The 23004-nt window shown below is 50.4% G+C and overlaps 1 protein-coding gene across 9 annotated transcripts in view; it reads right to left on the bottom strand.

Moving 5' to 3' along the window:
- ERF (ETS2 repressor factor) overlaps nt 1-23004 on the bottom strand; it is a 38743-nt gene that overhangs the window by 3883 nt on the left and 11856 nt on the right. For 4 of the 9 annotated variants that reach the window (XM_053267882.1, XM_053267884.1, XM_053267883.1 and 1 more), the window contains exons 2-3: nt 22529-22611; nt 2165-2399 (exon numbers count right to left, since the gene is read on the bottom strand). In XM_053267882.1, coding sequence (XP_053123857.1) covers nt 2165-2399; nt 22529-22611 — 318 coding nt within the window. The other 5 variants (XM_053267886.1, XM_053267889.1, XM_053267888.1 and 2 more) reach the window with 5 other exon arrangements.

Here is a 23004-nt window from a genome sequence, read left to right as displayed (position 1 = left end):
CTATACTGCAGGCTTGTAAATAACCACTCACCTGGTTGCCTGCAGTAACAATCCCCTCCACACAACTAGGCAGGGAACCTTTATAAAGCTCATTTGCAGCACTTCCAGATGCAGTATCTGGATTTCCAACATATGATTTCCAAGAGCCATATGCAGATAAGCAGGCTAGTAATACATTAGTGGACTAGGAAGTTGCGGTCAAGTGTGATTTAAATCTCTGCAGTTTTGTCCGTTTGAGCCATTATCTCCTGGCGCATATCTATATTTCCCAGCCCTCCATTCATTGTGAAATTATTTCCCCACTGCATAGATGGGGAACAGAAGCAGAGATTCACTGAAGCCCACCCCCACAGCTAAGCTGGCATCTGCACACCAATCTTCCCACCTCAACTATTGGAGGCCTCTTTTTCTGCCTTCCTTGGTGACAGCATCACCAGTCCCTCCTGTTTTGCTAAGACGTGACAAGTGGGGAGACCTCAAGACATCTGCCTGTCCAAACCTGGCTCAGACACCCAATGAGCAGTTTCTCTGGCCTTAGGAACATAGGAAGCTGCCATATACTGAGTCAGACCATTGGTCTATCTTGCTCAGTATCATCTACGCAGACTGGCAGCAGGCAGCAGTCTCTCCCAGCCCTATCCGGAGATGCCAGGGAGGGAACCTGGAACCTTCTGCCTGCAAGCATGCAGGTGCTCTTCCCAGAGCGGCCCCACCCTGAGGAGAATATCTTAAAGTGCTCACATTTAGTCTCTCATTCAAATGCAAATGAAAACCAGGGTGGACCCTGCTTAGCAGAGAGGACGATTCATGCTTGCTACCACCACAAGACCAGTTCTCTTCTACTTGGGACAATGCCAACACCACACTGTTATTTCAGATGGGATCATAATCTGTAGAAGGGCTACCACCATCTTGGCTACCACCATCTCGCCCTACAACAATTCCACCCATCCCACACTGCTCTGAACTGCATTTCCCCATCTCAGCTAGAGTCCCCACTCAAAGCCAATGTGGTCCAGTGTATTCCTGGTTAGAATCCCACCTTTGTCTAGGACGCCGTGAGCAAGCCCCAGTTTCCCATCTCTCGAGGATTTGAAAAACAGACAGGGGAAGAAATCCAAGCTTTGACCACGCAAGCAACCCGAATTGATGCAGAACCATACATGTACAGCGTGGAACCATATATGTACTGCTATGAGTTTAAAGCTTCGATTTCTCCCCCGATGTGTTTTTCAAATCCTCCTAGTGTTCTACTTCCTATCAGCTAGGTGAGGTGGGCCACTGAAAAGAAATAAAATAGGAAGATGGGTTAATATATACTACACAAAAGACAAGATCAGAATGCATTTTACAAGACTGAAATGATGTATGTCCTCCATTTTGAGGATTTGGTAAGCAGCACAATTTCTGAGAGGGAAAAAGGGATAGAAGGTTGGAGGACAGGTGGGTCTGGAGCAAAGCTGCACAAAAGTTAACCTCCCCCCTGCAGATGTATGTTCGACTACAACTCCCACCATCCCTATTGGGTACTGTGGCTAGAGATGATGGGAGTTTTAGTTCAACAGCAGCTGGGGGGCGGGGGGGCAAAGGTTGTGCAGCCCTGGTCTAGAAATAAGAGGCAATGGGTTGAGAGAAAAGGAGAGGATGGAGAATACAAGGAGCAATGTAGACTAGAGCATGCAACCTGAATTGCATGCCATTCAGGGCCCACCTTTGGGATTTCATCAGATGATATTTCTAACACCATCTCCATCATAAGGACTAGCAACGTATTTAAAAATAAAAAGACCACAAACTTAGGATGCCGAGTTTTGCACCAGATATCTGTTCCTATAGTTTAGACCAGTGGCACTCCAGCAGTTGCTGAACTAGAACCCCCATCACCTACAATTTAAACACCTGGCAACATCTGGAGTACCCATGGTTGGGAACCGTTGGTGCAGGCAGCAATCCTGAAGGCCAAGGGTAGGTAACCTCTGGCACTCGGGCTGCTGTTGAACTACAACCCCCCACAATTTACTGTGGCTGTAGTTCCACAACAGCCCGAGTGCCAAAGGTTACCTACCTCTGGAACAGACCCAGGAATAAAGAGGCCTAGGAAAGGCAGGCTCTTGCTCGGGCTGCCTCAGCACAACTGGCGCTGCTGTATTTCTCAGTGCCTCACCTCAGGGCCCTGCTCAGCTTGTCGTAATTCATCTGGGGTTTGCATTTCCTCACCCCCCAGAGCCGGGCCACCTCGTCTGGGTCCTTGATGACGAATTCGCCATAGTCCCCCTGCCAGGCGATGACGTCATGATACTCCTCTTTGCGCAGCAGCTCCAGGATGAAGTGCCACAGCTGGATCTGCCGCGAGCCGGGACTGGACTCGGGCTTGTAGGCCCAGTCTGGGAAGGCGAACCCTGGCAAAGAGAAGAGCAGAGTTAGCCAGCTCTGGGTGGAAGCAGAAAAGGGAGCAGGGAAAGCAGAGAGAAGTTCTTTTTTAGGAGGCCGAGGGGGGGGGGAAGAGAAAGAAAGGGGAAGAAGCAGCAGAGGCAGCCTTGCAACGAAGGTTCAGGCATCTCCCATACCCTGATCCAGTTCCCACATCCCATCAGCACATGCTGGCAGAAAGGCTTAGTAGTTAAAAGTGACGGGAACTTCCCAACTCCCAGCTCTGGTCCCTCACCCCACCTCCATCCAGGATGGAACTATGAGGTGCATGGATTCCTGCCCCCCCCCCAGCACACACGGGGAGGGAAAACAGGAAACCGGCTGCTGCCGCCGTCGCCGCCTCTCCCCTCCTGCAGCCAGGAGGCTGGGAGGCTGGCCAAGCCGCCTTGCGACTTCCAGGCGAGGTCCCAACCAGATCCTCCTCTAAGCGTGGGAGGGAGGGAGGGAGGGAGAAGCCAGGGCTCGCCTCTTGATCTCGCCTCCCTGCCTGGAGGAAGAGGACAGGGCCGGAGGCCTTAATCCCCAACTTAGAGGAGTCCTGCCCTGGGGGACGGACACACACTCCCCGTCTGTCTGTTGCTCCAGCGCTTCCCTCCAGCATGACATGGGGTTAAGAGGCAAAATTGGCTGGGGCGGGGGGGGGGGGGTTAGAGGGCCGAGGAGAGAGAAAAGTGTTGCAGCTGAGGAACTCTGGGAAGAATCAGCTGCATTATGGCTGGGGGGGGGCGAGCATCAACATGTTTGGATATGGCGGGGGGGGAGATTCTTTGTGCCATGTTCTCACTGGGCAGGCTTGGGGGGATGGTTAGAGGCTGAGGTCAGCATCTCCCAGACAAGGGGCCCTTTTCTTCCCAGCCACGAGGCAGCAGCCTAGCCTGACTCCGGTGCATTCCTTGGGGGAGGGGGGGCTGATGGGGGGGGGAAGAAAGACGCCATCAAGAGCAATCCTTCCCATAGAGACACACACAAAGGCATCACCTCGGGCCTATGGGCATCTCTTGCAAGCCCCCCACTAGCAACCTGCCCCCCCCCAGTGTCAAACCTCCAAATGCCTCAGCTCAGGGGCCTTTTCTCCTCCGCCCCCACCTTGCCTTTTGGGACTAAATTCCCTTTTCTCTCCCCCCTCCTTTGGTTTTCAGTGCCCTCCCCTCCCTCATAAACAGGAAGTCCGAAGTGGAGACAATAGGCCGTCTCCCAGCATGCCCTGCAGCAAAAGGGGGCTTTCCCCCCAGTGCCTGGTAAATAAAGTGTCGGAGATTTGGGAGTGGGGCCGGGGAGATGAGAAGGGAGGCTACCTTGCTTCAGGCATGTGAGGGTCCCGCTTGGTTATCACCACACCTCTCCAAGACAGGTAATGCACCAAAACCTCCGACCTCACGCCGCACAGATCCTTCAAAACTCACTTGGAGCCCACCCCCTTAAATGCATACCCAGACATCAGTTGCAGAGCTTCCTCCCACCCCCACCCCACAGTCTAGGCCACATATAGGGCGCAATCCTCCCACCCCACACAATCTCTTTCATATCTCCTTGGATGAAACTGCTGAGCCTATGCCCAATGCCTTGTGAGGGGGGTGTTGGGGAAGGAGGGGGGGGGGCTGTGGTTTCCCATTTCCCAAACCCCAGACGCTCTGAGCCCATCAATAATTCAGGGCCCTGTAATGGAGGCCGGGGACGCGGGCGCCGGCTCAAGGGCATCGGCGGAGACTGAACCATTAGGATGGTGATGTCATCTGGAGAAGGGTGGGAGTGCTTGAGATGGTCACACACACACACCCCAACCTCGGGTGCATCTAAGCCTATATCCTGTGCTCTCCCAACCCACACTCCTTATGGGGCAGGGCTGGAGTGTGCCCCCAGCCATGCAAAGAGTTGTGCATCCCAACACAAGAGGAGCTGAGCAGCCTTCCCGCTGCCTTGCTCCCTGGCACCACAGGGCCTTTGCAAACAGAAGTCAACCCCCCCCCCACAAAGTCCCAGTCTCCAAGCAACAGGCAACAGCTAGGGAGACAAGAGGCTAAAAATAAACGGGAGGAAGAGAGAAGAGACAGCATGAACTGGGCAGCACCCCAAGGAAACGCAGCCACGCGCACCCCACCACCCAACGGCATCGGGAGCCCCAGCCATCAGGACAGACCGTGTCCTCTGGGCAGGAAACTGACCACACACTGGATGCCCGGGTGGGACTTGTGTATAAAAACAACTGCACGCTCCGCCCTCCTCCTCCTCTCAAGAGTAAGCCTCAGTGCCAGAGACAGAAGGAAAGAGAGTGGTTGTCTTTTGGGGGGGGGGAGGGGGGCCTTTTCTTCATGAAGGTGCACGCGCTTTATTCCGGCATCCGCTATGCATTGCACCATGTGACACACACAGCTCTTGTTAGGATGGGGGACAGGGGCGAGACTGCCTTAGCTAGGTGTGACTTTGGAACGGGAGGCCAGAGAGACCCATACACCCAGTTCTCCCCTTCCCACCCACCCACACACCACACCACACCACACACTTATGGCCCTATCCTTTGCTTGCCCCATAGGGCATGTTCAACTAATTCCCCATCTGCACCAACGTGGGTGGATCACATCCCATCTCCCAGCAGTTGGGGAGTAGAGAAACAAGCCCGCCCAGCTCCCCACTCCTCCCCCGGCTGCAGCACTGAGTCACACACACACACACACACACACACACACACACACACACACAGGCCTGTTCTCACTAATTAGCAAGGCGGTGGGGGAAGGAGGGGTGGCCGTGACATCAGCCGCCTGCCGAGATCCAAACAGAGCGCTGAATGGGCCTACTGTTCTCAGGCTGGTGCTACCAGATACGCGGGTGTATTCTCTCCCCCCAACACACCACCCCCAGTGGAGTCCTCCTGGGGTGTTACAGGGACAGAATAATGCTCCCCCCTTACCGGGAGGGGGAAATTATTCAGAGACTCACATGACTGCAACAATCAGGGCATTCCTCTCCACATGGACACCCCAGAACTTCTGATCAGGACCTTTTGCATATAGTCAAAGCATTGGCGCGAGTGGCACGGATTCACGTTTTTTGCAGTCGCAACAGGTATGTGCCTGCGCCCTGTAGGTGCACCTCCCCTCAAAACCAGCAAGGGTACTGGATTCTGTATACGCCCGAGCGGCAACACACCGACAAGTGTGACTCATGCATGTTCTAGGCAACTCTCAACAACAAGTACATCTGACACACAGAGGTGTAGGAGAGCTCAATTCTGCCACAGACAGACTAGCCCTCAAGTGATTCTGCTGAATGCATATGCGGCACCTAGCACTGTACAAACCACACCGAGTTACAGGCAGAATTCAGACTTGTCAATGAAACCCTCCTGCCCACCAGCGTCCTGAAACTAGCCTTTCCTCATCAGACCCTGCCTCAAAAGAGCTTCAGTGGGGGGGGGGGAGAGAAGAGGAAGAAGCTTAATAGTCAGTCCCCTTTATTCTTTACGTCTAAGAATGGCAACGCATATCAGACAGGTATAAGCTATTTTGGAACTGGGGGGCTAGGAAGGACAGAACAACAGAGACAGGTCAACAAAAGCGATGAGGCCTCCTGTAAAGCCAGATCTACCCCCTGGGAAGTGGGGTGGGGGGCTGCAATGGGGACTGAGGGCAGCATCCATATAAATCTGCTTGCTAGAAGTAGCTCAGTGGTTGAGCATCTGCTTTGCATGCAGAAGGTCCCCGTCACCGGCATCTTCAGGTAGGGCTGGGAAATACTCATCTGAAACTTTGGAGACAGTGAGAACGATGCTGAACAAGACAGACCAATGGCCTGACTCGGTATAAGGCAGCTTCCTCTGTTCCTAAAGTTGGCAATGATGCACAAACCTGTCTCTGTTGTTAGCCCTACTCTTTGGAACTCATAGGAAGCTGCCATACGCTGAGTCAGACCCTTGGTCCGTCTCGCTCAGTATTGTCTACACAGACTGGCAGCAGCTTCTCCAAGGCTGCAGGCAGGAATCTCTCTCAGCCCTATCTTGGAGATGCTGTCAGGGAGGGAACTTGGAACCTTCTGCTCTTCCCAGAGCAGCTCTGTCCCCCAAGGGGAATCTCTTCCAGTGCTCACACATCTAGTCTCCGATTCATATGCAACCAAGGTGGACCCTGCTTAGCTAAGGGGACAAGTCATGCTTGCTGCCACCAGACCAGCTCTCTTCTCCCCGCCCCTTGATGCGCGTTTTGCCTGCCTTCAGGCAGAAGCCTCTACTCTTCCAGCCAACCTTTCCAAGTGTTGTCTCCATTCTTGTCTGGCCGTATACCAAGCTGCTATTCTCTGTGCTCCTAGTTTTTTGCCTTCTTGATAGCAACTTATTTATTGTGATTATGAATTGGTGGCTCATTTGTTTTTATTTTTTGTAAGCCGCCTTGTGTCTTGGGGCAAGGAATCCAATTTCTATTAAAATGCTGCATAAGAGGAGGGGAGCTGTAAGGCCAGCTCTTTTGACACCCCTTTCTCCCCCGCCCCACTTCCATCTCCCGGACTCTGTCCTGCTGTCCAGATTCTCACCAACTCACACCCTTCCAGGAACGCACCAGACGCATTCCTGCTTCCATGGCTGGGTTAAGCGGGCGGTGGGGGGGGGGAGAAGAGAAAAATGAAGGATGCAACTTCCAGTGTGCCCTTCCTCAAAGCAACAATCCTCTTATCAGTAGCTATCCACCTTCCCACATCCTCTCGGCTCTCTTACACTGATCAGGCTCCAGTGATTTCACTTGCCAGGAAACAGGTTTTATCTGGCTAGGTCCACTCCGTTTGGGATGAGGAGGAAAGTGACCCAACACAACGCAGGGTCCCTCGTCCTCTGTGGCCACCAAAGCCCACTGACACCCAAACCCAGGAAGCCCCAGCTCAGACGCTATCCCCACACACCACCCAAGGGGCCCCTTTCGTTCTGAAGGGCCCCAGTAGCTTCTTGTGTGTTCCCTTCTCTCCCCCACCCCCCCCGCCCCCAGGTGGAAGAGGCCCAGACAGTCTTCTAGGCTCACCTCCCATCCGCCTACTGAGCCCCTGCCACCATGTCTCCACCAACTCAGCCATCTCGTTTGCCAACCCAGGGAGGGAGGCAGTAAAAACCACCGTCTGCTGGCTGGCACTGCCCCCGGGACTGGCACGACGCACCCGTAGCCCCGTGCCAAGGGGTGGAGAGGGGGAAGGAGACACCCCAGCAGTCCCGGCCACAGAGGTCCGTAGTACCACCCACACACCCGAAGCTAGATTCTCTCCCGAGTCCCACAGAGGGAGGGGTGTGCCACCCACTCCCCACCGTCCTACCCTCCACACCTCAACCTTTTATGGAACCCAGGAAACCTACCGAAATCATTCCCCCCACATACACACGGCTCATCTAGCAACAAGACCCTACAGCAGACGTTATGGCCACCCGCCATTCCCCGCCACACACCTCCATGGCAGGAGGAGAGCCAACAGCCACAATCCTATCCCTGGGCCGAAAGGGAACACCCCCCCCCGCTCACCCCCCAGCCCAGGAACTAAGCGCAAGAAGGAGGCAGAGTGTGCACACAATGCATAGAGTGTTCGCAATCCCAGTCCTGGCTTCCAACTTTCTTTGCAGGAGCCTCCTCTGGCCAAGCCCAGCCCTCCACCGCCCCCCCCCCCCACCGCCCTCGTATTTTCCACTGCTTCCTAAGAGAGAGGGAGTGTGCATGTGTGTGCGCGTCTGGGACTCAAACTGCTCCTACTTGCCAGGGAGTTTAGTATTTTTTTTTTAAAAAAAAAGATTTCAAAGCACAGCTGAAAGGGGACTCCATCTTAGAGCAGTTTTACCTCCTTTTGTCTGGTTTACTAACTCGAGGCTAGCTGAGCTCTACGGAGACCTGACCCACCCCCTCCTTCAAGGAACTATGGTCTATTTTGGAGAAGGTGTTCTATGGTTATTTGCTGAGGGATTTCCTGGAAGATAGCAAAAAGAGAGAGGGGGAGGGGGAAGAAAATGGGAAATTAAGTTGATATCTCTTTAAATCAACTCCCCCCCCCTCCACACTCCAAACCACACCACCCCTGTGACTAATCCCTGGAGCCAGAAGCTAAAAGGGCTGGAATTCAATCCCAGCTTCAGAAAAGAAAAAAAAAACCTTATTACATCACTCCCCAATGCCAACAGCTTCTTAAAGACACATGCACAAGTACTCCATTCTCCAGCTTTTAGCATGCAAGCGGCGGGGGTGGGGGGGGGGTGTAGACACACACTAGTGGAAGCCACATCAGAAAGTTTGTCTGCAGTATGCCAGTAATGGGTGGCAAGAAAGTCTAAACCAGAAAACTCTTCCACCCTCCCCCCCCCCCCCGCCCGCCACCACACACACAAGCTATGGCTGAAAAACAAAGTGAATTGGAAGAGGAAGAAAAAAAAACGTTAAGTCTCTGGAAAAATTGCTGTTGGGATCTGGATGGGTCCCACGTGCATGTGTGGGGCATTCCAACATGAGGGTTAAGCGTTGCAAGATTTTTATATTGTTAGCGGTTTGGGTGAGGCCCAGGAATTATTAGGGTTTTTTTGGTTTTTGTTTTTTTTAAAAACAGACGCCCAAAGAAAAGAACTTTCCCAGAGTTTAAGGGAGGGGATTAAGAAAAAAAAAAAGTTTGCAGGAGCTTCAATTATTGCAAGGAGGAGGTGTGAGGGGAAAGACAAGTCTGAACAGAAGCTAGAGAGGCACTTCAAAAAAAAAAAAAAAAAAAAGACAAGATTCCAGGAGACAGACAATCGGGCTAGGAAGGGGGGGGTGGCGGGTGGCGCCAGGGGGGGATGGTATGGAAGCTCTGAACAAAACCAGAGAGTGAGAGAGAGGAAGGAGAAGGGGGTGGGGAAATGGGGGGGGGAGGAAAGAATCTGACCCCTCCCCAGAGGCTTTGAAAAAATAAAAATAAAAATAAAGGAACTGTTGCCTACCCACCCCCAAGATTATTATTATTATTATTATTTTTAAAAGAGCCACTTTCAAACTAACTGTTTCTCCACCTCCTAATGCAAACTCAGTTTCTTTCTTACTGGCCACCCCCACCCCTTTCAGGAGCAAAGTCCACCGAGACCCCCAAACACTTGCGCTCAAAGGAAACTACTTGAAAGCCCTTTTAAGAGAGTGATCCTCTCCCCAGCTCCATCTGTACCACCACTGGAAGAGTCTTCCTCCTTTCTTGCAGGAAAGCAAAACAAGATTTGAATTTAGGCTCTTTCATTTTGAGGATGGGGGGGGAGAGAACATTCTTCTACAGGGAACAGGCCCCCCACTTCTTAAAGGAGGTTAAAGTCCAGAGTTTAAGGTTGGAGATTAACCTCCCCCCCCATGCCAAGACCAGAATGGAGCTAGATTTAAGGTAGTATATACCAGATCGTGTAAAGAGGGGGCAGAGAAGAGCCAGTTTGTCCCCCCCACATTGGTCTTAGCCTACTGGCTAACTACGAGTCCCCTACCTAAAAGAAGCGGGGGGGGTGAAAGGGGAGGAGAGGCGAAAGCCCTCCCCCTCCCAGACGCAGCCTATCCGCGCCAGGGCCACCTTAACACCACGTTGTTGGTCGGAAACAAAAGTTCCTTTTTCGAATGTCGAATTTCCAGTTCGGAACGCCTCGCAACTTTTCTCTCCATTGCCCCCACCCACCCCCACCCCGCCCGCCGACGCCCTCCACGGTGAATAATTTCCCACCCACTCGCCAACAATATCCGAGTTCTTGGGGGGGGGGGAGGCGGGAAGAAGTTAGGAGCAGCAGCGACACTAAATCCATAAGCACCCTCTCCCCCACCCCTCGCGCTTTTCATGTTACCGGGGAAAGAGAAAGAAATCACATCTCTTTCGCTTTTTGATGCATAACTTTAAAGCGCTCCCAAGGTTGAAAGAGGACAAGATGGGACGCCAGGAAGGGGCCTAAGGCACCCCTTCTTTGCATAGATCCGGGACTAGTCAGTGGGGCGATTTGCACTCTAGGTATAGTGGGGGGTGGGTGGGCGCCGGGGCTTCTCGGGCTGTTGGGGCGGGCATGGCCATGGGGGGCTGTCATGGAGAGCACCTTCTGAACTGGCAACCACATCACTCCCCCCTCCGGGCAAAAGACACCCCCCACTTCCCTAGGGATGCCTCTCAGCTGAATTACGTGCAGCAACGTGGCGCTTAAAATCACCTGCACAGCCTCTCCACTCCCCCCAACCCATCTCAAAAAAGACAGACAGACGCCACACAGACACAGAGAAATGGGTCCAGGGCTTTGGAACACTCTTCCCGGTTCAGAAGAGACTCGGTTTCAGGAACGTCATCACCCCCCCCCCCCCATAGAAGCCCGGTCCAAGGCCTTCTCTCCACAATTGCCACACACGCACAATCCACCCACCCTCAGGGCCCACACACGTCAGCCCCCATTCATTTTCTCCTGGCCCCACAAGTCTGCCAGCCACCCCACGGGCGTGGGGGGAGCCCTCGCACACAGCAGCGCCAGCTCCCGATCTCACCCCCACCACCACCACAGGCAGCCCTCCCCCCCGCCAAAGCCGCCCCCATAGACTCAGTCTCCCCACCCCCCTCCGACAGAGCGCGCGCGTAACTCCTAGCTACCATGCCTCCTCGGTCCCCCCAGCAAAACCGAGAAGCAGCAGCAGCGGCAAAGCAACTCGAGCAGGGAAATGCAACAGGTCCCGCTGCTGCTTGCAAACTCCAGCGGAGGCAAAGGGAGTGGGCCACATCCCGCTGGCTCTCCAAGCCTCTCTCTCCCCCCACCGCCCCGTTCCTTGCAAAGGATCTCCCCCAGGGGGCTTTACGGACAGGAAACAAGGGTTAAGTAGCCTCCATTTGCTGCCAGGGACGGACGTAAGGAAAGCGGGGGGGGGGGGGGGAGAGAAAGAAAGAGAAAACTGCCAACCTCCCCTGCACACCACCACTCCCCACCCCTTCCCTGCAGGAGCCTCCATTACAGTTTCACCCAGACTTCAGTTATGGCAGCCGGCCCCGCCACCGGCGGCAGAGCTCTCCCCGTTCTTCCCCCTAAAGCGAGGCTCTGGCCTCTGCCAGAACCGCCCGTCCTACCCTCGTTCTTTTTTTTTTTCTTTTCAAGCCACAAACTCCTCCCTTACCGCGGAGTAGGATTTACCCCTCTCCTCTCACCCTGGGAATCTCCTGAAAGCCCCTGGTCCCTGCTTCTGCCATCACGGCTCCCCCCAAACCCACACTCGCCCAGGTGGAGCCCCTATTCAGAGAGGGGAAAAACTTGCCTGCATCCCACCAACTTTCCAGCCCACGTGTCACCCCCCCCCGCCCAAGCAGCAGTGGCGGCGACGGCAGCCCCTTTCCCGGGGCAGGGAGAGGAGCCACCATGCCGCGGTCCCCACCTGCGTCCGCCGGGGTCTTCATGGCTCCTCGCGCCGCAGCCTCCAGCCGCCGGGTCGGTCTCGGGCTCTGGCCCCCCTCGCTTTCCCCCCCTCAGCCTCATATGGAGCCGGGACGCCCACGCCCCCCTGTCGCACGTCACCGCCGCGTCGCCATGGACACACTGAGCCCGCCCCTCCTCCCCAGCCGGGATCGGCTCCGCCCACAGAGCTCGGAAGGGAGGGGGGGTTAAAGGGGCCGCGCAGCGAGAGTGCAACCAACCCGTTGCCTGAGTGGGATGGAAGTTTTGTAGAGGGAAAGGGATGGAGAGAGGGGGAGGCTAGAGATGCATGGGGAGCAGCAGGCACACATACCTACAGGCTCCTCCATCTATGTAGCGCAGAAGGCTAATGGCAGTGCAAAGTAGGCTCTTTGCAGCAACAAAAAAGGAGAAACAAAAACCAAAGCAGCCCCCGTTTTAAAAAGGTCCAAAAAAATCTCTTTGCCAAGGTGAACCTCACTTTCCTCCATATTTTGCAATCCCGACAAATTAAGCATATACGTCTATACTGATTTATTGTTCACAATGTTTCCTGTTGCAAATTGTGGAATCCCCTGCTACAGATACTGGGTACAGTTCATTGAAAGGTGGCAATTAATTTTTATACTGTATATAACTAAAATAGGTGGCCTTAAGAAAGGATCGGGCACATTTACAGAGCCAGCGTGGTGTAGTGGTTAGAGTGCTGGACTAGAACTGGGGAGACCCGAGTTCAAATCCCCCTTCAGCCATGAGACTTGCTGGGTGACTCTGGGCCAGTCACTTCTCTCTCAGCCTAACCTACTTCACAGGGTTGTTGTGAAATAGAAACTCAAGTATGTAGTAGACCACTCTGGGCTCCTTGGAGGAAGAGCGGAATATAAATGTTAATAATAATAATAATAATAATAATAATAATACAGAGGACAAGCTTGCCTGTGTGTGGCTGTCTAAGCCGGAATACAAAGGGAAGCAACACAGAAAGTGAGAGCAGTAGCATCACAAAATAGCTTGAGACATAAGGGGCATAAGGGGCAGCAAGGGGTGGGGTGGGGGAAAGGCCAAATGAGCACGAGATCTTCAGGAGCAAAGTCACAAGCAGGGGAGTTATCAAGATACAAGATAGGAGGGGCAGGCAAGACCAGGCAGACTGTACAAGGATGCTAGCAACAGGCAAGCCTCCCTAAGGAAACTATCCAAACTTGTGGCCCCACCACTGAGAAGGTCCTATTACCCCATACACTCAAGAGTCTCACCTCAATAAATGACATTCAGTACACAGACTCCTTCATTGATCTTGGGGGATTTATGTTGCTGCTTCTGGAAGGGGCTACTATGAGCTAAGGAACGGGTTGAAGCATCTGTCACCACTACCCAAAAACCTGCTCCATCACCTCTACTCATCTTCCGAGATTTCACCCACACACTTTCAAGATCACTCTGCAGCCTTCAGGTCTAGGAATCTGCTTTATTTTAAACTAAAATGAAGGTTCTCAGGGTACTGAAATTTGTAGGGTACTAATTTCTGCATTTGCTTGGTGCAATTGTGCAATTGCCAAGGAAGTGCAAAATCACAGGATACAGTACACCACAGCATTTTTCAAAATTCAAAGACGATATTCCTAGCTCACTGATCTTCACAAAAATCTCGCAAAGCAGAAATTAGGCTGTTTGGTCCCAGGTTGTTGTAGCAGGGGATAATGGGAGCTGTAGTCCACTAACACCTGGGGATCCAAGGTTGAGAACCCCTGTGGTAAAGGAATGGGCTACCTGAGGAATAGGAACAACAGCAAGCATGACTCGGAAAAAGGAACGTTGCAACTATCTATAACAGAGAAGTTGTGTGGGACGGAGTGAAGGCCTTGAAGCGAGAGGCTTATCATTTACTACAAGTACCCTGGGGGTGTACAGTTTCTCTCTCTTTTTAAGCCCAACACAATCAAAACAAAGCAAGCATGAATCAGGTGAACAGGAAAGAACTAAGGGGGAAATAATCTGGAAATAGCCGGTGGGGGGAGGGAACAGGAAAGGATACAACACAGGTAAGATGGGAGGTTGGAAGAGAACATCCAGACAATTGTCTTAGGGCACATGATGCTATTGCAGTTGTTAAAAACTAAGCAGGTCTCATCAGCAGGGTCAGTGCTTAGACTATCTAATCAGGGCTGACTCAGCCCAAGAGGCAGACGCGGCCGTTGCCTAGGTCAGCCAGCTTCCTTGGGGTGCTCGCTACACCAGAAGCAATGTGGCTTCTGGTGTGGTTGAATCCCTACACCAGGGCTTCTCAGATTTGGAGGTCGGACAACACTTCCCATCATCTTGAAGCACAATGGCCCAAGTGGATAGTGCGAGTTGCAATCCAACCACATCTGGCGACCCAGATTTGAGAAACTCTGCCCTGAGGATGTGCCCCCCAATTCTCTGTGACGGTGGTAAGAGATTCTGAGGGACATTCTAGATGGTGAGCTTTTTGAGGGATAGGGAACATGCGGCTTCTTATTCTTGTCCCATGTACACCACTTTGAGAACCTTTCTGTTGAAAAGCGGAATGAGAATAGAATAGTTCTTCGCTCATGCTGAAATGCCCTCACCCAGTTTGTCTAGAGGGCTAACAGTGCAATCCTAAGTATATTTACTCAGAAGTAAGACCCACTGAGTTCAATGGGGTTTACTTCCAAATCAAAATGCATAAATTGCAGCCTTAAAAAAATCCCTGTGCTAGACCCCATGCAAAAGAGTGGAATATATGAGAGAGAGAGAGAGCGAGAGCGAGAGAGAGAGCACATATACATAAAAGAAGAAGATATAGGTTTGAATTTGGCCAGGATGGGGCTTGAACGTCTGCTTTCAAAACCCTCCTCAGCCATGGGGGTTCTTGGGTTAACCACTGCCCACTATCTTCAGCTCTAAAGCAGGAATATATATATTAATGATGCTACTGTTCAGGGCAATTATGAGGCTAAGCAAGTCATGGCAATTATGGTAAAGCTGGCAATGACTGAGGGGGAGAGTTCAGCTGGAGGAGAAGGTCCTAGCAAAAAGTGAGGAGCGAGGGTGGGAACAGCAGCAGTAGCCTGCCTGTTCCTGGGCTATGCGTATGCAACAGGCTCCAGCAGATTCAAAGGAATGCAAGTATGGAGAGGTCTCTGTCCAGGCACGTTGAGGAGTGCGGAAGATTCCATCTTCTCTCTGTACAGAGAAACAGGGATAGGGAGAGACACAGACCGAGCCGAAGGCTGGGGAAAGCACAGCCTGGGAAACCCCAAGTACAACAGTCCTGATGATTTCCTTCCACCCATGCTCATCTAAACACGGAGCTGGCCTTCAGGCCCTGCCTCTCTGTGACAAAGGGAAGGCCAATTTTGCAGAGCTCAGATGACAGATCTGGGGAACTGGGAAACATGCTTGCTAATTCTTCCCCCCTTTAATTACAAACAAGTAAGATGACTACAAATAGATCACCACCAGTGGCCCCTCTAATTTTTTTCATCTGTGTGTGGAACGAGTTTTGTTCTGGGTGGCAGTATCAAGGCAGTGTGTGCACACATGCATTCAGAGGCCAGCCTTCCTGATTCAATCTGAGCGGGCTCTTAAATTAACTGAGCGGACATCAGAAAACATGTGTGCATGCACACGCCTTAGAGGGAACACTGATCACCACACTACACTGGTTCCTGCCACCAAATCTAGAAAAGGCAGTGGTTAGCAGGCCCGCCTGTGTACATTTCTTGCAAAAACAGAATTCAGCATCCGAAGAACCTCAGCATTCAATTTTTTAAAAGGAGTGAATTCCCAGCCCCCATGGTTACAAAGGATTTACATATAATTTCTACAGAGAAATCTTGATTTTCTTGACTTGTGAGGGGAGATCAGCCTGGATTAGGTAAGTGTCTAGAAAACCAAGGCAAAAAGCACATTGTTCCAGAAGTTGCTAAAATAAGGTTTGACAACACACAACAAGCAGTTTTGGGGACATGGATAGAATTGCCATGCCCCTCGGAATTCTGAGTTTCACCCGGATTTTAAGCATCTCACCCAGATTGCTTAGGCCACCCCGATTCGCCAGGATTTCAGCTTTCATTTAAAAAAAAAAAAAGCGCTAAGCTCTAGTCCTTGTAGAAGCGAAGTTCTGGAGCAAAACGTGCAGTCACCATTCTGCTCAAGAATTATGTTCAAGCCAATTTACATAATATGCAAATCAGGCACCCAGATTTGGAAAGCCAGAATATGGCAATCCTAGACATGGAAGAGAATGGACAACATAGGGTTTGTATACTAACACAGCAAAGACTTTTTGGGACACAGAAAGTGATTTTTCTGCACACAGCATATCCCCAGGACAGCAGTTAAGAGCAGAACGAGAAAATAAAGTGGCCAAATTTCCAGTTCTGTGAATGCTAATGGGGAAATCCAAAATCTGAAAAATTAAGGTTTCTCTGTATTTTCCCCCTTTAATCCCATTCTGTAGAAGGCCTGATAAAACCTCTGAAACCTTCTTGAAAGGTTTAAATTAGAGATCAAAGGATCTCTAATTTAACTGCATTTTAGCTTACTTTTCATCTCTCAAGAGTAAATTGTCAGGTATGTAAAAGTATCAAGTGGAAGGGTTTTACCTTGTCAGCAGGACAGAGTCAGCCTCAGAGGGCCTCACAGAGTGGGAGTGGGCAAAAAGGCAAATTACCAGGGTGGCTGGGGGGATCTACCAGCATCACCCAAGGCCTTTCATTCTGCGTCACAGGCCCGGCTACTGACTCAGATCTGGTTGGTGGAGACTAGGGTTTGGGCCTCTTTGGTTGTGGCCCCTCGACTTTGGAACGCCCTCCCAGAAGAGCTTTGCTGAACTCCTGCTCTCAGGGTTTTAAAAAAGGATTTAAAGACTTTCCTCTTTAGAGAGGCTATTAGCATTTTAGACCACTGTCTGCACCAATGATCTTTCAGTTTTTAAAACTTTATTTTTAATTGGGATTCCTGTTTTTAGCTCTGTTTCACACTGCTTTGCTTCCTCCTTTTTTTTTAATTTTATCGTTTACTATGATTTATTGTTGTGAGTTGCCCCAAGCAGCATCGTGCTGGAGGGCAGGACAGAAATTTTTTAGAATAAATAAATAAGACTGAATCGCCTGCATATCAAGAGGTTGTCCACCGAGGGTGGAATCTTTAATCATTTTTATGGTGGGAGTGGGTGGCAGGAAACAAAAGCACTGTAGTAGCACCACATGGTGTGAAAACGTCCTCAAGTACGGTATTCAAATCTGGCCACGGCCAGAAACAGGTGACCACTGTCTGATCCCAGAAGGGCTGTTTTTATCTAGCCATGACCTGAGGGTGGGTTATAAGAGTGACTGAGAGACAAGGAGAGAGCTAGGGTGGTATAGTGGGTGAAGCATTGGACTAGGACCAGGGAGACCCGAGTTCAAATCCCCATTCAGCCACAAAACTCACTGGGTGACTCTGGGCCAGCCATTTCTCTCTCAGCCTTACCTACTTCATGGGGTTGTTGTGGGGATAAACATAACCACCACTCTGGGCTCCTTGGAGGAGGAACAGGATATAAATGGGAAAATAGATCAATAGTTACATCAATGCCCTCCAAGTGTGCCTATTTAATAAAAACAGTCAGGGCTGGCCCCAAAGGGCAGCAAGACAGACCATCTGCTGTGGCCCCTAATGCCAGCAAAAGGGCCCAAGCATCCTCCACAATGTTGCCTCTTCCAGGGCCCCCACTGGGTAGAGTGCTCCTCTCTCATCTACCTCGCCCAGTTCTTGCAAAATAAGATGATCTCCATGCCTCGAGCTCTGGGGAAAGCAACAGGACACGAACGTGACCAAGAAACCAGCGGCATAATAGTGTCAATCTGATTGCATCATGTACCAGATAACAATTTGCACTTATAGTCAGACATTACCCATCACACAGAAACCTGAGAAAAACGATATTTCAGTTCTGGAGGCAAATGGTCAACACCTTGATTGTAACAGACCAGGGGTGTAATGAAGGGGCGAGGTGGGAGGGGGGGAGACGGACAGGGATGGGATGGAGGGATGGGACTTTTCGGCTTCTCTGGCTGTTGGAGTAGGCATAGTCATGGTGGGGGGGGGGCTGTCAGTTTATTTAATTTTATTTACATTTCAGATCCCGCTCTTCCACCAAGGAGCCCAAAGCGGTGTACTACAAACTTAAGTTTCTCCGCACAACAACCCCGTGAAGTAGGTGAGGCTGAGAGAGAAGTGACTGGCCCAGAGTCACCCAGCAAGTCTCATGGCTGAATGGGGATTTGAACTCGGGTTTCCCTGGTCCTAGTCCAGCACTCTAACCACTACACGATGCTGCTCAAGGAGAGCACCTTCTGTACTTCTGGATTTGCAACGACACGGAGGATTCTACAATATGGGAATGTAAGAAGAGCTATAGCTGGGTCAGAACAAAGATCCATCTCGACCAGCACCTTGGTTCCTGGACCAGGCCTTGAAACATTTTCTTTGGAACTAGGAGGCAGCCCATGGACACTTGACAGAATTACCAGACTTAGTGATGGACACTGTGGAGAAGGGGGAATGGAATTCTCTTTCTCCCCTTTACTAGTTAGAACAGAGACAGGTCTGCCTGGGACAAATCAATATTGAATTAAACAACTCTACCTCTGAATATCCTAGTCCAGGCATCACAGTTAAGTTTCTAGGTGGCATGGCTCCACCCTGGCACCTAGAATTTGTCCGGCCCTGTCTGAGATGCTCCGAGGAAACAGGAACTGGAGGCAACCAGCCTTCTCCAGCAACTGTGATTCATTTTACTGTGCCACATTTATTCCTGGATGATCATTGGCATTTTCTGTGGGTGTTGCAGGTGCCAGTGCAGCTCTTTGGAGACAATCAACAGGGGAAAGACGTAACTTCCATGACCTGCTTGTGAGCTTCAAGGGACATTCAGGTTTACCATAAGGAACACTGGACAGATGGACTTTAGTGTGACCAGCAAGGCAATTCTTGTGTCCTTTGTTCCCAACTGTATGTTCACAGGAAAGATCTACGTATCCTTACATTTTCAGCCCGCCGCCCCCCAGTGTCAAGTCAAGCATTTTAGGAGTGGATGCTTAATGTACATTCTGTCTCCATGAGTCCGTGAGCATCTGACACATGCATGCCTCCTTCTGTTTAAACAAGGGGGTTGGAAGATGGGATTAAGATTGCAACCTGACAGGTTTCGAACTTGCCTGACGGTAACAAGTTGTGACCACCAGTGTTGATCTTAGCTGCAGCTTTTAAACCCTGAACAGTTTTTCAAATCTGCATACATGTGAATAAATGTACGTGCACAAATGAGCAATAGTTTAATAACTCCAGGTGGCATTGGAATGCTTAAGGAAGGGCGGAGGGGAGGGAAGATGGTGAGGAGCTGAGTGTTTGCTAGCCTGTGGGAAGTCCCTGCTAACTGAGTCAAGAGGCACCTTTCAAAACGGCGATTCTCTTATATTTAGCAGAGAGGAGCAACAGTCCCTATCCACCCCAAGCAGAGCGTCCCTTCAGTGCCCAGCTTATGTTTCTTTTTCGCTTGTGAGCCCTTTGAGACAGGGAACCATCACATTTATTTATTATTATTTTTGTCTATGTAAACTGCTTTGAAAGCTTTTGTTGAAAAGCTATGTGTAAACATTCATTGTAGAAGTCATTAGTAGCCTCATACGTAATTTCTGCTGCACTTGCCCTGATGCAAATTCGCTTTCTACTGCGGTTTGTCTTTGGACTACATATTCTGCCAGAAGCAGACTTCCAAGTTATTACCCGGTAGATTCCCAGTTCTAATCATGTTCACTCAATGGTAAGTTCCACCAAGTTCAATTGCACCAGGGGGTCAAACTTTAGCCTCTTGCAGATCGTAGGCCAACAATTCCCATCATCTTTGGCTACTGGCCCTTGTGGCTGGGGATGATGGAAGTTGTAGTCCAGCAACAGCTGGAGAGTTTTAGTTGGACCCCTGAATTACACTCTAGTAATTGTACTCAGGACTGCAGCTTTACTAGTACTAGTAGTGAATTATTTCTAGCCACTGCTTAGAGGTAAGGAGTTACCTAGAGGAAGCACATAAATTACCTTCCAATACCTCTAGACCCAGTATGGCAGGGCTTGACAAATCCCAGTGACCACAGAAATTTAACCATGGCACCTTGACCAGGATATTGAGAGAGAGAGAGAGAGAGAGAGAAATAGAGAGAGAGAGAGAAATAGAGAGAGAGAGAGCACTATTTGATAAAATCTTTATTTGTCCTAATCTGCCCTGTTTCTGCTCCAAGTATGCTACTTTTAAAGGGGATAAAGAGAAGCCCATTCACCCTCTCCCCTCCCCTCCACAAGGTCCATCACTAAGTCCAGTAATTCTGTCAAGTGTCCATTGTCTGGATTCTAATTTTGGGAGACTGGCTCCTAGATCCAAAGAAAATTTGTCAAGGCCTGCAGTATGGGGCAGAGACTGGATTAGATGTCAGAGATTTAACTCAAGCCCCTACTCAGTCATAAGTCTAATGACTCCTGGGCATGCCACTAACCTACATCACAGGATCGTTGCAAGATAAAATGAGTCCTCAGAACAGAGAACTCATTGAAGTGAGTCTAAGAAAAGTGTATACATTCCTGGCCGTGGCTGTGGTTTGGTGGCAGGGCCCATGCTTTGCAGGTCTAAGGCTGTGGCAATAGTGACCAATGGTGTGAGCCAGGAAGTCCTCGATTCAAATCTTATTGCAGTCATGAACTCACTAGGTGACCTTAAGCAAGGTTCTCTGCTAAAAATATGCATTATGGGGTTAATCATTCTAAACCAGCCTCAAAGGGTTGTTGTAAGGATTACTGAAAGAATTATGTGCAAGGCGTTTGCTATATAAATGCTGAGTACCCCTCTAAGCAAAGAGGCACTTTTTAGAGTGATGGTGCCTCTTTTATATTTAGCAGGGGGGAGATCCACCAGTCCTGTCCACACCAAGCAGAGCATCCCTCCCAGTGGCAGTTGCTGGTCTCTTCCTTGTGTTTCTTCTGTGAGTCCTTTTAGGACAGGGAACTTTCTAATTTCTTTTTCTATGTAAACTGCTTCGGAAACTTTTTTGTTGAAAAGTGGCGTATCAGTATTAATGATTTAAAATGAAGTATTGCTAAGGTCCCAAGCTCAGTTCCTGGCATCGCCAGGAACAGGGTCTCAGACATAAGCACAGCCCTGCTGGATCAGGCCCAAGGCCTATCTAGTCCAGCATCTTGTTTCACACAGATGGACAAGGCATATGGCAACTTCCTATGTTCCTATAGACTATTGGTCTAACTCAAGAAAGGATCTTAAACACATACATACACAGATATGTAATGTATGCAAAAATTCTGTGGGTGTTGGAATGCATGCTTCGTGTGGGATACATGTGCCACTGTCTATACAGCATGGCAGTGCTGTGTGTATCCATTTGTTCTCTCCTAGTTATCTACAACACTTTTATTGAGCAAAGTGCTTTACACTTACATGCTATTCCATGACTTGCAAGAACCTAAGGAAGAGCCCTGCTATATCAGATCAAGCAGTCATCTGTTGAGTCTCTTGCTTCTAAGGGCCAGCTGAATGCCTTTGGGGAGTGCGCAAGAAGCATAAGCAAGCAACAACTCTGCCACTTCCTTTAACCTCAGCATCATGTACACAGAAGTATACTCTTGCTCATGGAGGTTCCATTTAGTAAATGACTAATAGCAGCTGATAGACCAATTATCCTCCTTACATTTGTCCCTTCTGAGAAGCCATTTAAACCAGTGGCCACCTCCACAACTTGTGGCAATGAGTTCCCTGTCATTATGCACTGTACAAAATACTCCTCTCTTTTGCCTTTCCTGGATCTTGCATTATTATTGCAATGAGAAGCTATAGCAAAGATATTACAACTGGCCCAAGACCACACTGTGGCCTTACATGGCTAAGATGGGATTTGAACCAAGTTCTCCCAGATCAAAGCATAATGTTGTTGTCAGTATACTACATCTGTGAGTCTGTGTGTGCGTGTGTGCGCGCGCGCACACACACACAGAGACAAGAACATTGCACACAACCCATTCCCATGAGGAAACCCCACTCCCCACCTTCTCTGGGCTGCATGCTGGTGCCCAAGGGGGTAATTATGAAGGTGTTTGTTTTCGATTGCCTCATTTAGACACAAGTGACTCTGTTCAGTACCGAACCTGCCTTGCATGTCTATGTCTATGTCTCTATATAAATGCGTGTCTGATGCAATAGCCATACAGAGAGGAAAGGATGTTGTCTACCCCTCTTAGCTATGGGGAGTTGCACCTCCATTACTTTTCAATGAAGGGGAAAACCCTGAAACGGAGGGGGGGACACCCCAAACTCAACTTTTAAGCCATGGTCTTTTGGAGATGGAGGGCACCTTCTACGTATATCCCCCAGCCCCTATATCTTCTGACGGAGTCAATCTGAAGCCTGGACTGTCTCTGAAGACTGATTCTTCTGAGGCAGAAGGGCCTAAAATTAGAAGCACTGTTGCTTTGAATGGAAAGGGAGGGAGGACTCTGTGGCCAGGAAACAGGTCCAAATGACTCCTAACTTTATTAATTATGGTGTTAGAAACACCTGAGGCGACCAGGAATGCATGCACACACAATTGGCAGAGCTGCAGATAGTTGGGCAAGAGGAAATGGGGCCTAGCAGGCAGGCCCAAGAGGTAGAGGAAAGACCTGCATCTACGAGGCCTAGCGCACCTGGTCTCCAGTCCGCAGCTCCATCCCGCTTGCTCACCGGAGATCGGCATCTGCAGTACATTCCACAGTTGGAGTGACGGAGGCTGTGCAAACAGAAGAATGGAGGGTTACAATATGGCCGTGAAAGAGGGACAACCCGTCTCACAAGGAGGAGGGTTAAGGACATACTAGGCTTGAAGAGGGTGCTGGCCTCCATGTTAGCAAGCCCAACTCACAACGTTCTTTTTTACATCTGTTTGAAATTGTTGCCGTATTATAACCTGGGAGCAAGATATTTGCAAGCGAGTGGGGACATGAAGGATGGGTAGGACAATCCTCATAAAAAGTGCACGGATCGTGTGCCTGGGAAACGAGGGGGAGGGGTCCGAGACCTTTCAGTGCTATGGTTTAGCACCAACAATTTCTGATCAGGTGCCAGGCGGTTTCAGAGTGCAATGCCAAACTTGCTGCTTCCTCATCACCTTTTAATAAATAAT

This window comes from Hemicordylus capensis, chromosome 7 (genome assembly GCF_027244095.1).
Source record: "Hemicordylus capensis ecotype Gifberg chromosome 7, rHemCap1.1.pri, whole genome shotgun sequence".
Taxonomy (NCBI): Eukaryota; Metazoa; Chordata; class Lepidosauria; order Squamata; family Cordylidae; genus Hemicordylus; species Hemicordylus capensis.
The sequence above is the reverse complement of the archived record's forward strand: the minus strand, read 5'-3'. Positions and strand labels throughout refer to the sequence as shown.